Source organism: Mytilus edulis, chromosome 9, assembly GCF_963676685.1.
Source record: "Mytilus edulis chromosome 9, xbMytEdul2.2, whole genome shotgun sequence".
In the NCBI taxonomy this organism is placed as follows: domain Eukaryota; kingdom Metazoa; phylum Mollusca; class Bivalvia; order Mytilida; family Mytilidae; genus Mytilus; species Mytilus edulis.
In genome coordinates, this window is record NC_092352.1 from 12531811 (window position 1) to 12546796 (window position 14986).

The 14986-nt window shown below is 31.7% G+C and overlaps 1 protein-coding gene across 1 annotated transcript in view; it reads right to left on the reverse strand.

Moving 5' to 3' along the window:
• Positions 1-14986, reverse strand: part of LOC139489441 (protocadherin Fat 4-like) — an 89067-nt gene that overhangs the window by 49555 nt on the left and 24526 nt on the right. The window contains exons 9-22 of the mRNA XM_071275765.1: positions 14450-14563; positions 13169-13265; positions 9916-10022; positions 8804-8980; positions 7157-7309; positions 5644-5802; positions 5033-5217; positions 3946-4075; positions 3207-3286; positions 2778-2862; positions 2313-2441; positions 1776-1837; positions 989-1253; positions 308-535 (exon numbers count right to left, since the gene is read on the reverse strand). Of these exons, the coding sequence (XP_071131866.1) occupies positions 308-535; positions 989-1253; positions 1776-1837; positions 2313-2441; positions 2778-2862; positions 3207-3286; positions 3946-4075; positions 5033-5217; positions 5644-5802; positions 7157-7309; positions 8804-8980; positions 9916-10022; positions 13169-13265; positions 14450-14563 (1971 nt within the window). The remainder of the gene's footprint in view (positions 1-307; positions 536-988; positions 1254-1775; positions 1838-2312; positions 2442-2777; positions 2863-3206; positions 3287-3945; positions 4076-5032; positions 5218-5643; positions 5803-7156; positions 7310-8803; positions 8981-9915; positions 10023-13168; positions 13266-14449; positions 14564-14986) is intronic.

Consider the following 14986-nt stretch of genomic DNA (forward strand, 5'->3'; position numbering starts at 1 on the left):
GAATAATCCTAGGTAAGAAAATCTTCAGGAAAAAAGCATGCTGAAACTTTGGGTTAGGTGAATAAAAATCTGTACAGGTAGAATCAAGGTATATTTAAATCTAACAATACCAACTGGTCAATTTAAATGTCCCTATTGTGTTGACAATTTTAAAAACAGGTTGAGCTATAGGTAAAATTTTACAGTAACACCTACAAGCATCTCACTGTAGTAAGTTTTCAATGTAAACTAGTTTTTTTTTTTACAGATTTCACTATCAAAACATAACATTCTGCATGAAATCAGAATAAAAATCTGCTAAACATACCTGTACATTAATAACGATAGTCTGTGTAACTGTTATATTGTCTTTACATGTAGGATTGTTGGACACACTAATTGTCAGTTCGATCTGACCATTTTTGGTATGTTCCATTTCTAAGGCTTTTGTTGCAGACAAATTGCCTGAATTTGGGTCAATAGTAAACCCATCATGGCTACCAATAAATGAGTAGGTCATTTGTCTATTTATATCAGTTTTATCCATATCTTCAACCTAAAATGAAAATTGTAAATGCATATGTTAATTTCTTTTAAAATACCTTATGAATAAATAAGACATTATTAAATACAAATTCTAATTTTTGTTTGTCAAAAATCATTTAATAAATATCAGGCATTACTTATCAATACTGTGGATTCATTTATTTTCGTTGATACCAATTTTAGTGAATTATTGAAAACCACCACTTTCGTGGATATTTAATTTTGTGGTTTTGCCAAAGTCTACATACAAACCAATAGCAAATATGCAATTCTTTGAACATCTATATTTGTGGTTAACATGAAACCACGAATTCCACGAAAATTGGTATCCAACGAAAATTAATGAATCCACAGTAGTTTAATTAAGAAGTTAACCTAAATAAGACAGGAGACTATATGAAAGACATTGCCAGTACAAAAAATCTGGGAATTATAAACTTCTGAAAAAGTTGTTGACAATTACCTGAATATGATGGAAATCTTTACGCGTTTCAAGTTCTTTAAACACATATGTAGACCTCAGATCTTGTGCATTAATGTAAGGACAGTTATCATTGATGTCTGTGACCTCTACAGTGACCTCTGTTGTTCCTGTTAAAGATGGCTGACCATGGTCAGTTGCTATAACAACAAACTTTATGTGTCCTTCAGTGTCATCTATGGATTCTCTGTCTAATTTTCCAATAACTGTTATTTTACCTCCATTACCAATTGAAAAATTTGCTTTCCTGATGATGAAGAATATTAAAAGGAATATTATATCAGTGAAGTTTAACTATAGCTTTGTTGTTTGATTTTTTTCCTTCATTGGCTGTGTAAAATCTATTTTGCTATTTAGTGGTTAACAATTTTTTTGGAGGTCAAACAATCATGCTACATGCATTAAACTTGTGAGTAATTCTATTATAATTGTTATATGACAAGGTTATTTGTAAGCTGGTTCTCATACTTTTTGGAAAAAAAAGATACTAGTGGCATCAATATTTTCTTACATTACAATGTACAGTCCTCAAATGCTAGCTAGCCTTGTAACTATAACATTTTTAGACAATCACATAACAATCATCCCCCATGAAAAAATGTTTGTCTTTTTTATCTATTTCTTGACTGCTTTATTGATCCTAGAACTAGAAATCTATTTTATACGGCCTATTTTGCTGCTAAAGAAATTATTCTCTACTCTCAGATTGTTCTAAAAATAAGACAGATAAAATCAAAGTAAAAAAAATAAATACTATAATCAAACTTACCACGGTGGTTCTATACTGTAAGTTATCTCACTATTGTTACCTTTACCATCAATATCTGTAGCCTAGAATAAAGAAAAAATAAAGATCAAGAATAGTAAAATATTATTAAAGATAGAAACTTGTGGTTTTAACAATCAAGATTGAATAATTATGAGATTCTAAAACAATACTTTTATTTGTCTTCAATAGTCTATGATATTGTGTAATGATTCAAATTTGTCTGCCATTACTTAAAATAACATAAGTTCCCACAACATGTTGCATTACAACTTTAAAAATTTGACATCATAATAAGTGAGTATCAATGAAGTTGTTAATACAAGAAGTTATGACCAATAACCTGAACTACTCCACTAACAAGGTATCATGATATCTGAAAATTACAATGTTGTAACTAAGAATAGTTTGACAACTGTATTTTTATAAACCAATTCAAGTTTACTAATGATGAGAAAATTATATTACTTTATTATGTTTTTATCAGAGATAGATTAGTCATCTGAAGTTAAAGCTGAAAAAATCTGTTAGTTTACTTACTAGGACTGTTCCAACATTTCTATTTGAGTCTTCCTCTATGACATTGGTAAATATGTATGATGTATTTTGGAATTTTGGAGCATTATCATTGATGTCTAAAACTGTAACACTGAAAGTTGTCATAGTATTCTGAAAACATATTAAAGAATATTTCATTACTCATAAATACTTGGTGTGGTACCTCTAGGTACAAAATCCCGTATGAAATGTGATGCTATTATGATATTTAATATATAAGTAAATTAATTTAGGTCTCAAATTTCTTTGCCTATTTTCAGAGAGATGAAATCTTCTGTTTTAATCTCTGAGTTTAAAACTGAGAGAATTAATTACAAAAAACTGGAATACTGAATTGTAATTGCTGCTGAAAATAGATTGTTTCTCCATTTGTAAAATAAGCAATTCACAAACAAATTAATGAAAATAAAATTAAAATTGTAATGCCATAATTGAAATACAACTTACACGAACTGAATCAGTGACTGTGATATTTATACTGTGACTATGATCAACTTCATAATCCAAACTTTTTACAAGAGATAACATTCCACTAAAAAATATTAAAATAAAACTATTAAAAGTATTATAGTCACATATTTTGAGGTTAATCAAATATATTGGTTAAGGGGGTACACTGAAATTTTCCGGCATAAAACAAGACAAAATGAGATTAAAACAATCAGAATTGCATTAAATCCAAATAGAGTGAGACAAGATGATCTACCATTTAAGCATCATGAGTTATGTATGAATCATTTGCTATACTATTTGTAACTCAAAATTTTTTGGCAACCTCTCAAACTTTCTATAAAATAAATTCTACATCTTTCAAGATAAATTGTCTATTGATTTTAAACCACTAAGGAAAATAATCAACTAAATTCTATTGTTTACCTGGTGCTGTTAATTTTAAAATGACTGTTGGATTTAGTAATTCTGTAAGTTAGTGTGTCATCTGGATCCTTATCGGTTGCCTGCAATTATACCATGTACATTTCACACAAGTACATTTCACACAATTATACCATGTACATTTCACACAATTATACCATGTACATTTCACACAATTATACCATGTACATTTCACAATTTTTTAGCAAATGAATTTGTGTGTAAAACTTTATTAAGACTTATTCAGAATAATCAACATTTTGACAAAAATTTCAGTCATTAGAGCATTTATTGTGTTAAGTATAGATGTCCTCACTAAACTACTTGCTATCTAAAATATAGTTAATGACAAATATAACTCCTGAGTTACTCGTCTATGACTGAACTTCATAATTTTTAGTCTCTGTAAATTTCTTGTAAGAGTAAACTGTATTTGACCCAATCTTACAAGACATTTCATGATGTATATACTGATGAAATATCACTACTACATAAGGTGTACATTTGTAAACAGTGAACTCTAAGAAATGGACCTTTTTGTTACAGATGATCTCTGATATGGTGTTGCACAAAGTAATCTATGCAATATATGGATACAATTCAACCCAAAGGTCCTGAATTTATACAGGACACAGCAAAATGATTACCAAAAAACATTCTATTCAATAAGGAAGCTTAAGTAGAGCACATTTCACAAAGACAATCATTTACACTAAGTCGGAATTGTATTATCGTATTGTACCTTGATCTGAATTAAATCTGTCCCTACAGCCACATCTTCCATTAGATTTAAATGATAATTCTTTTGTGTAAATACTGGTGCATGCAAGTTGACATCTTGAACATGGACGTTTACAATTACACTGGTGTATCTGAATTAAAGACATTTTAGATGAAGTCAAAATATCATAGACTTTGCAGTTTTAAATAAGGATCAACCATACTCCATCATGGCAATTAGAATCCTTTTTTAATAAACTTTCATCAGGAACTTTTATTTAATAGTTCACAAACCATACCTTTAAAATTACAGTTTCTTTGATCAAAAATTTCTAGGATACTTATTGATAGAACAAAATGATTTTAAAGTGACTAAAAAGAACAGGTATAGTTACAACCAAACTTGTACAGCTGTTTCTTATTTTTTTTACTTGCAAACAGATCATCTTTGTTTAAATTATTTGAATAGCTGTTTAAAAACATTTTGGGTGTTTTCAACAAAAATATTACAGATAGAAATCTAGGTGAATCTAAGATAATTTCTCATCAAAAATGTTTCAAACAAGAAATATTATTTCAATACTTGTTTTATCCCAAGACAGGAGCCTCTGACCTTTGTTAGTCTTGTATGTTCTTTTAATTTTAGATCGTTTATACGTTTTGTAGTTTGGTGTGACGTCTATTTTCTTTGAACTAGTACACATTTCGTTTAGGGCCAGCTGAAGCCCTCAGGGTGCAGGATTTTCTGGCTGTGTTGAAGACCCTTCTCTTTGTCATGTTGTTGTCTTTGTGACACATTCCCCATTTCCGTTTCAATTTTATTAATGAATGTTTAAAATACTTGAAGGAAAATTCAAATTCAATTTACCAAACATGTAAGCTGAGTATGAATGCCCATATATTTTATTTAGTTTTGGACACTTAAATTTTATAAATCCAACAAATAAATGTTAAAATTTGTGTTTCTAAAAATGACATTTGTCTTCATTTGCAGAGAAATTGTATCTATACTTAGCAGAAGTCTTCCACTTCTTAAGCACATCTGTTATCTTTCTGAATCAATTACACAGTCATTAACATGTCACATAAAAACATTTGTTATTTCAAACCTTGGTGCTTTCTTGTCTCCATCACTGGCAACAATTTCAAAGCTGTACAGTTTTAAAAAGTTTTCTGTTAAAGAGACATTCAGAGTTATCTTCCCTGTTTTTAAATTAACAAGAAAGGTCTGTAAGGACTTGTCTGTGATTGTGTATGATATAGCTGGAGCTAAATCTTTGTCACTTGCTTTAACCTGCAAACAAATAACTTTGCATATACTAATTAACTATATTGAAATCTATAATAATAAATACAGTTTACCTCTCACAACTACAGTTCATTGTTTTATTTATTTTTCATCATAATTTTTTTCATCACATTTGAAACTGAAATTGAGTGGTTGTTTATTTCTGAATGCCATAATTGTTTTTGTTTCTTGTTTTGTCATAAATCAGGCTATATGTTTTCTCTTTTTAATTGTTTCACTTTTCTTTTTTAGGTTAGAACCTTGTATAGCAGACTATATCGTTTGGTTTTGTTTCATTGTGGACATCCATACAATAACCTTTACTCTAGTTGATTATTTAAATGTCATTTGGGCTCTGGTGGATAATTGTCCCATTGGTAATCATATCACGTGTTCAACTTTTTGTACAATCTGGTAATTTATTAGACATACCTCTCCTACAATAGAACCAACAGTTTGATTTTTCTTGATATAAAAACTGTATTCTGTCATATTAAACACAGGGTTGTTATCATTCTCATCTACTAAGTTTACTGTTATACTACTAGCATTACTTAGTAGGTGTTTCCCATGAGTTCCTTTGGCTTTCACCTGTGTATAGAATAAATACAAACTATGTTTTAAACAAAATGGACTGTGCATGTAGTTTAGCTGTAAAACATTATTCATATACATGTACCAAACTTTACAGTAGAATCTCTGAGTATGTTATTCTTGAGTTTAATTGATTTAGAGTGGGGTGCTCATTTTCGCCATATCTTTCCATGTTTTCTTCAGTTTATATTCAGGTCTTTATGTTTTTGAAGTATACTGATATTTCTATATGAAGATAACTTCAAATGCAAAATATTCTTAGCTTGAAAACGTGTTTGTTTTGAGAAAAATCATCTGAAAAGTTGGATTAAAGGGTGTTTGAAATTTCCCGATTTTTTGTCAACGGGGGACACATATTCGCCGTTTTTACACATCTATTTAAAACCAAATAACTGCAGCTTTAAACAATATTTATCAAATAAATTTCATTATAGATGAATAGCAGACATTTGAAAGGTGTAAAAAACTGAAATTTAGGGCAATCAGTCAAAGAATTACTAAGAAATACTTCTTTGAAATCTTTTTTTTCATTCAGGAAATTGGCTGAAAATCGTGGTCCGTTTTTCGGTCCTTTGCGGTAAGTGCCGAAATTTGGTCTCATTTTCAAAAATAATCGTATTTGTTATAAAAATATCATTTATCTGCATATTTCTGCCATTTCAGCCATCCTTTGAAGATTTTACACCTCAAAATCATAAAACGGCGAAATTGTGTCCACGGCGACTATGAGCTCCCCACTCTATAAGTTTAACATAAAAATTATATGCAGACTGAACAAATTTAATGTTTTTATGTATGTGTACGTAGATTAAATATATGCCGTAAAAATGTATCAGGCACTAGCAATCATCACAAGACTTGCATTCATCATAAATTATTTATGGAGGAAGCTGGAGTGACAGGAAAGAACAATCTACCATCTGCAAAAAAAACATGTAATGGTGGTCAGTTAAGATTAAAGTTCAGAAGACAACTATGGCTTATGTAAACATTGTGCACCTATGGAAGAAAGTAAACCAAGTGGGCACCCTGATTTGTGATACCATATGATATGAAACATGTAACATTTATCATTCCTCAAATGTGGTCATGTTTAAGTCCTTTAAAAATCAAATCAAATCATCACAGTTCCTCAACTCTGCAAAAACAATTGGGAAGGCATACTTGACTAAAAGTCCAACAGGTGTGAACCATATAGACAGTGGGACAAAGGGGCAATGGTATATCATGATTTGAGTTTCAATGATGGTATATGAAGATGTTTAATGCTTTATACATTGATCCAATAATCAATTGCGATGAAAATGTTAGTCCAGTAGCTTTCTGACCAGGGAGTAAGAACTTACTATACCTGACATGAAAGGGTTGGATGTCTTTCTCTGTCCAATCCTGCACTGTCCTGTACTTTTATCATCCCTGTAGCCTGATCAATTCCAAGTCCTTTACAAGAGGAACGAAGAACATTTGATGTTACAAAGTGAAAAGAGAACTTTGCATTGTTGTCCTGAAATTTTAAATAATAATAAATTACATGTTCAGAATTTAATTTCTGTGAATCTTTATCTACAGAAAAGTTGACAATGTATCTCCAATCCTAAACCACATTAAAAACTTGTTTGGCTAAGAGAAATCACAAAAAGGTTCTTACATTGAAATGTTGCAGGATAAAAAGATATCACAGATAAAATGTGTCAACTGTTTACCTCTTAAACCAGTGTAACTGCTACGCAAGTGTGATAATTGATGCCATTTATGTGTGTCAATTCTGCTAGACAAGTGTGATAATTGTTGCCATATATGTTTCAACTCTGCTACACAAGTGTGATAATTGATGCCATTTATGTGTGTAAACTCTGCTACACAAGTGTTATAATTGATGCCATCTATGTGTGTCAACTCTGCTACGCAAGTGTAATAATTGATGTCATATGTGTGTCAACTCTGCTACACAAGTGTGATAATTGATGCCATCTATGTGTGTCAATTGTGCTACATAAGTGTGATAAATGATGCCATCTATGTGTGTCAACTGTGCTACACAAGTGTGATAATTGATGCCATCTATGTGTGTCAACTGTGCTACACAAGTGTGATAAATGATGTCATCTATGTGTGTCAACTCTGCTACACAAGAAGTGTGATACTTGTTGCCATCTATGTGTGTCAATTGTGCTACATAAGTGTTATAATTGATGCCATCTATGTGTGTCACCTCTGCTACACAAGTGTGATAATTGATGGTATCTATGTGTGTCAACTCTGCTACACAAGTGTGATAATTGTTGCCATCTATGTGTGTCAACTCTGCTACACAATTGTGATAATTGTTGCCATGTGTGTAAACTCTGCTACACAAGTGTGATAATTGATGTCATATGTGTGTCAACTCTGCTACACAAGTGTGATAAATGTTGCCATTTATGTGTGTCAACTCTGCTACACTAGTGTGATAATTGATGTCATTTATGTGTGTCAACTCTGCTACACAAGTGTGATAATTGATGCTACCTATGGCCAAATTGTCTACACAAGTGTGACAATTGATGCTTCAAAAGTGAGATAAAAAGTCTAATGCCAATATTCAAACAAATTTGATAAAAATAGAGATTATGTTGATCCCCTCATGTCCATGTTTCTTACATTATTAATGCCTCATTAACAAATATTTCAAATCACTATCTATTCATACTTGATCTAAGAATATAAGAGGTATTGTGTCTGGACTTATCTATTTTTCCTGTGTTCCAACTTTCGTGGAATGAAGAAAAAATATATTTTTGTTAATGCTGGATTTTTGTGGTTTTTCCAAAGTTTGCATACCATGCTATGAGAAATTTACACTTTGTTGAACATTAAGAATTTGTGGTTTGTCAATACCCATAAAATACACTAAAATTAAAAATAATGAATCCACAGTACATTTAGTACTTTAACAACCTAATATCAAAATAAAATCAGTACATCTTATTATTATATTACAGAAATAAAACCAACATACCTCATCCTTGTCTGTAGCCAGGACCTGTACTATGTTAGTACCCATGGGAGAATTCTCTGGTATGGAGATATTATATACAGACTTCTCTATAACAGGTGGATTATCATCTACATCAATAATAGTAACATCCACCCAAGTCACATCATAGCGCAAGGCTTCATTGTTCACTTGGTAACCCTGTAAAATAAAGTAACAAATTCTTAAGTTTTATTCTACCGTTATTATAATTCAATGGAGATAACTACAAATAACATTGGTTTACAATGGATAATGCATCCTGATTTCCCCATACATGTTAACCATGCATTTGACTGAAACACTGCATCGAAACGTTTACATCTCTATCACTGATTTAGACCTATTATAAAGCTCTACAAAGCAAAACAAGAATGTGTCCATAGTACACGGATGCCCCACTCGCACTCTCATTTTCTATGTTCAGTGGACCGTGAAAATCAGAAATTGGGGTCAAATTTATAATTTGGAATTATAATTAGAAAGATCATATCATAGGGAACATGTGTACTAAGTTTCAAGTTGATGTAACTTTAACTTCATCAAAAACTACCTTGACCAAAAACTTTAACCTGAACTTCGCACTATCATTTTCTATGTTCAGTGGACCATGAAATTGGGGTCAAAACTATAATTTGGCATTAAAATTAGACAGATCATATCATGGGGAACATGTGTACTAAGTTTCAAGTTGATTGGACTTCAACTTCTTCAAAAACTACCTTGACCAAAAACTTTAACCTGAAGCGAACGGACGGACGCACAGACGGACGGACGCACAGACGAACGAAGGCACAGACCAGAAAACATAATGCCCCTCTACTATCGTAGGTGGGGCATAAAAAAGCCTCTGTACGGAGTTCACAATATTAAAATTCCTTAAGTTGGATTGCAGTTTCTTAACAACTTTGTCAAAAAACGAGATGTAAGAGTTCTGGGCTGATATGCATAAAACCACTTTTAAAAGTTAACATATCCAATCAAAATTTTAATTTATTGTAGGACAAGTAAAAAAAAAATCCATCTGTTTTGAACAATTCTTAACTTTAGTAGCTTTATAAATAGGGGCCCTTATCAACTAATGTTCTTAATTGTACCTTAATAAACAAGGTGAGCTGAGAACATGTCTCCCTGTCAGGTGACTTGATAACTTTTATAGCTCCTGATGTTTTATCTACTGAAAACCAGCCTTTAGATGGAATTTCTGAAATAGATTTTACACAATATAATCATTACATTTATATATAAATGAATGTCAATGACAAACACTTCTCATGAGATCATTAACATATTTGAAACACTAAATAAAATAAAAAACGTTAAACAGAGAAATTTGAAGTAAAAATGGGGTGATGAAAACAAAGGTAGAATAAGTTTCTATAATACGGATAAATTGTTTCATATATTGTCATATCAGGGCTTTTAAAGCTGGCTGTGATATTGATTTTGCTCATTTTTGAAGATCCTACTGTGACATATAGTTTCATACTTCTATATCCAATGGTCTCTGGCTGTAAGTTCTCTCATTTGCAATCATACCACATCCATTTATTTTAATAATATATCTCAATATCTAACTAGACATAACACTTGCGATTCTGTCCGTTCTATTATGAAGGTATGGCTGGAGTTTACAGAATAAAGAATTATAATTCAATACAAAAATGACTACAGAAAATGAGAAAAAAATAGAGAATGAGAGAATAATGAGGTGTTATAATATAAAGAATAGAAAAAACTGTGTTAAAACCAGAACACAGATGCCCAATTCGCACAATCATTTTCTATGTTCAGTGGACCGTGAAAATGGGATAAAATCTCTAATTTGGCATTAAAATTAGAAAGATCATATGATAGGGAACATGTTTACTAAGTTTCAAGTTGATTGGACTTCAACTTGATCAATCAAAGCGCTGTAAGCGCTGAAGGCAGTTAACCAAAAACCAGGCAAACGTAATTATGTGCAGGGGCGGATCCAGAAATTTTCATAATTGGGGGCCCACTGCCTGCCTAACAGGGGACCTGCTCCAGTCATGCTTCAGTGATTCCCTATATAACCAACCAAATTTTTTCTCAAAAATGGAAGGGGGGGGGGGGGAGGGGAGTGGGCCCACTGAAAAACCCTCTAAATCTGCCTCTGATGTGGCATTAAACATTCATATATTGTACATTTATGTTTTATCTAATGAATTAATTATTAAGGCAAATAATTTATATGTTATCAAGGTTTCAATAGCAATGAATATATAAATGTATATTTTTTATGGTGAGTCTGCAGTGGTACAAGTTCGCAATGATTATAGTTGTTCTAGTAGGTAGTTAATGATGGTTTTAGTTGACTGTTAGTAGTACGTGTTGACTTAGTACGAACATGTTATAGTATGAATGGACTGGTTTCCCTGTAAAGAAAACTGAGTATGTGTTCTATAGTACAATAGTTATGCAACACAAATCAGACAAATGTTCACTACTACAAGGATCAAAGGTGAGGTCTGACTGACCTGCCCATAGTAAATGTAAATGATTTGTTATATTGTCCCATACATGAATATATATGGTTTAGGGGTGGGGATCTCGAGGGGTTTTCAAGTTCTCAAACAGGAAGGGGTAGGGTGACCCCAGGGACTTCCCCTATATTTCATTTGATTTGTTATATTGTCCCATACATGAATATATATTGTTTAGGGGTAGGGATCTCAACCGTTTTCCAAGTTCTCAAACAGGAGGGGGTAGGGGGACTCCCCCTATATTTCATTTGATTAGTTATATATATATATAGTCCCATACATGAATGTATATGGTTGAGAGGTGGGGATCTCATCCATTTCAAAGTTATCAAACAGGAGGGGGTAGAGTGGCCAAAAGGACGCCACCTATATATCATATGATTTGCCTACATTCAGGTAGTTATTTGTGAAAAAAAAGAAAGAATCTTCCAGTTTCTTTAACTGACCCTTCAAAATTGAGAAGAAAAAAATACCCCTTCAAAATTGCAGTTATATGTTTACAGTTTAAAAGCATCTTACATGCATTATCAACATTTATCACTGATAAAGAAAATTTAGACTGTGACCAGGAACATATATATTGTTAGATATACTGTTCCCAGCTGTCACATTGTATTGGATTTTGACATTAAAATTTGTCAAAAGTAATTTTGAGTTTCTGTTTAAAATATTTTCTGCTTTTTCTTTCTTTTACATATATCTTTTGGTTTTCAATTCTAGTGTTTATATACATTTACCATGAATAGATATATTTTGTCACCTGCCTGGATTCGCCAAAAAACCCGGAATTATCCTTATCCGCTTCCGGAATTGGATCCGAAATTGTAATTGTCTTTTCACGGCAGCCATTGTCATTGTGTTCCAATGTTGTTTTTGTCAGTCAGATACGATTTTACTCGTATTAAATCATTTTTTGTAGGCGATTTTCTGTATATAGCTAGCGATTGAACAAAATTGACATCGCTGTCATGAATAATAATGATTAAAAAAAGTTTTGAGATCGTTTATTTGGAGACTTTGGCTAAAAGGTTTGCAAAGCTATTTTTAATTTTCTTTCAAGTGGAACTGAGACTACTATAACTAAGATATAGTTGTCTCAGAGTGGAAGGCCCGTCTGGCGTGGCTAGTAACCAAGTCGAAAGTGGAAGGTCGCGGACCTTGGACCACCGCTAATTTGAACCCTGCCTCCAAATTGAAAAGATACGAATTTCGTCTTCTAATTTGAAATTGCCGCCAACAGCATGAACATTTGAACTTATTATATAATAGACGACTGACGTAGTTGTACTACGTATTAATGACAAACAATATTCCTACGACTTTTGCCATTTTTGAAATCTAAACTACTTGTCTTAAAAGATTTTCGGCGATTAAATATTTTGTACAATTGTTTTTTTGACATCTTAGCCAAAAGCACAGGCGATAATAAACTACATAAGAATTCCTAATGAGCACTACTTCCTATGTGCAACTTCAAAAGTTTTGGGTGATTCGACAATCATTTAAGGTTTTTCTAGTCATATTTTTTGTAATCCAGAATTAAAAGTATTAAAAAAGTGTTTAATTAGTTATATATAACATAGTAGCCAGCTAGATAATAACAATGGCAAGTATTTTAGCATTTATTGGGTAGACCACAAATCTAGGGTGCTCCCAATGCAGATTAACTGCATAAAAACTACCTCGACCAAAAACTTTACCTAAAGCTGGATGAACAGACGGACAGACCAATGGACGGATGGACGGACGCACAGACCAGTAAAAATAATGCCCATAAATGGGGCATAAAAATTGAATATATACAGAATTGAAGGACACGAATCAAGACCTTCTTTTAATGTACCTTGTATTAATTTATAATTAATTTCTGCATTGATGCCTGTATCCTGGTCTACGGCTTTTACTTGTAGACTGGTTGTCATAGGAGTACTGTTCGTATTCTATAAAATAAAGATTAAAGTATTGACTAAACTTCAAATGAAAATGTGTTCCCCATAATGTATGGTTGGTGACTCTGTAGAAAGTATACAACATCTTCTTTCATTTATATGTCAGAGAAGTACTAAAAAACACATGACTTAAAATAGCAGATATCAGGACTGGTTCAAAGCATTAGTAAGAGAAGCTTGCATCTGTCATTTTTTTGTTCAAATGACAGTCACAATCAACAAGCTGGAATGGTTGGTTCTTAATTAAAAGTTAAATTAAAGATAACCGTAAGTTTAGGTTTGTAAAACACCCCATGAAAAAGATTTCAATTAATTTCATGAAGCAATTTGAAATTGTTTATTATCTTAAACCCAAAGTGTGATAGATGGACAACTGAAACTATGCAATATATCCCCTAATTATTGGCTAGTGCTTAAAAATAATTCATTTCAACAAAAAATGTGTATCATTTTAATCTTTGCAATGTAATTTAACAAAATTTTCATCATTTCTTTCTAAACTTGTATATTATGTTATTCTTTTAGCTCAAAGACCAGGCCTAGCTGCCATAATTTGTTTTTAAAGTAGTCATAGTTAACATGTACAATGACTCATCTGAGATCAGCCAATCAATTTACAAGATGTGGTGTTTCAAGGACAAATTTAGAACTCTTTTCATCTAATGCTGAATACAGTTGACTTAAATTGTGCCCTTTACAATTACCTTTGATAACTATTTACAATAAGCATGAATGAAAAAGTCTAGAATTTACCTTGAATCTACATCTTCATGGTATAGTACAGAACAGAACAAATTTTGTAAGGTTTTTCACCATTGCATTCACATAGCCTTTTAGTGAATGCTTGAGGTGTTTAAGTTAAACTTTTTTTTAACCATGATCGTCAACACACTTTCTAGGAATGGAGAATTATAATGTAAAGTTTCATTGAAATATATTTAAGATACTGTGAATTCCTTAATTTTTGTTGGATACCAATTTTTGTGGATTTCATGGATACAGGGGAACCAGGAATTCAAATGTTCAATGAAATTTCAAATTTTCTAAAGGAATGTATGCAGTCTTTTCCAAAACAAAGAAATTAAATATGCAGGAACCTGCAACTTTTTCTCAAACCAAGAAAACTGAACTCTACCCATGAAAATTAATGAATCCAAAGTACAGTAAAACCTTACCTCTGCTACATCTACTTGGTATGATTTTTTTGTAAACTTTGGGTTTTGGTCATCTACATCTTCTACATTTACTATGAAATTAGCTGTAGCATTTTTATCTGGATAACCTTCCAACTGAAAAATCAAAATTACATTCAAGATCACTAAACATTTAAAAAAGTATATAAAATATGCTCTCTTGATTACATTTTGAATTTATCATATGAAATAAAATAATTCAAAGTAAAAGGTCCCTGATCTATACACTAAACAAATATATACTGGTAAGATACAATTATATTATACAAAACCCAGATGGTGTAGAGTGGGACAGTGGTAGGAATAGCTGATTAAAATACATATGCCACACATGCATAGGAATGTAAGCTCGTTAATTTGACAATGCTGTACTAAAAACACATATCCCCTATGGGTGTAAACAATCATAGATTCTAAAAATAAATTTACCTTAAAATAGATTGACGGACCTAGATAGAAGATACATGTGTCTTGTATAAACTATAATTTAATAAATCCTATTTCTTATAACATAGTGAC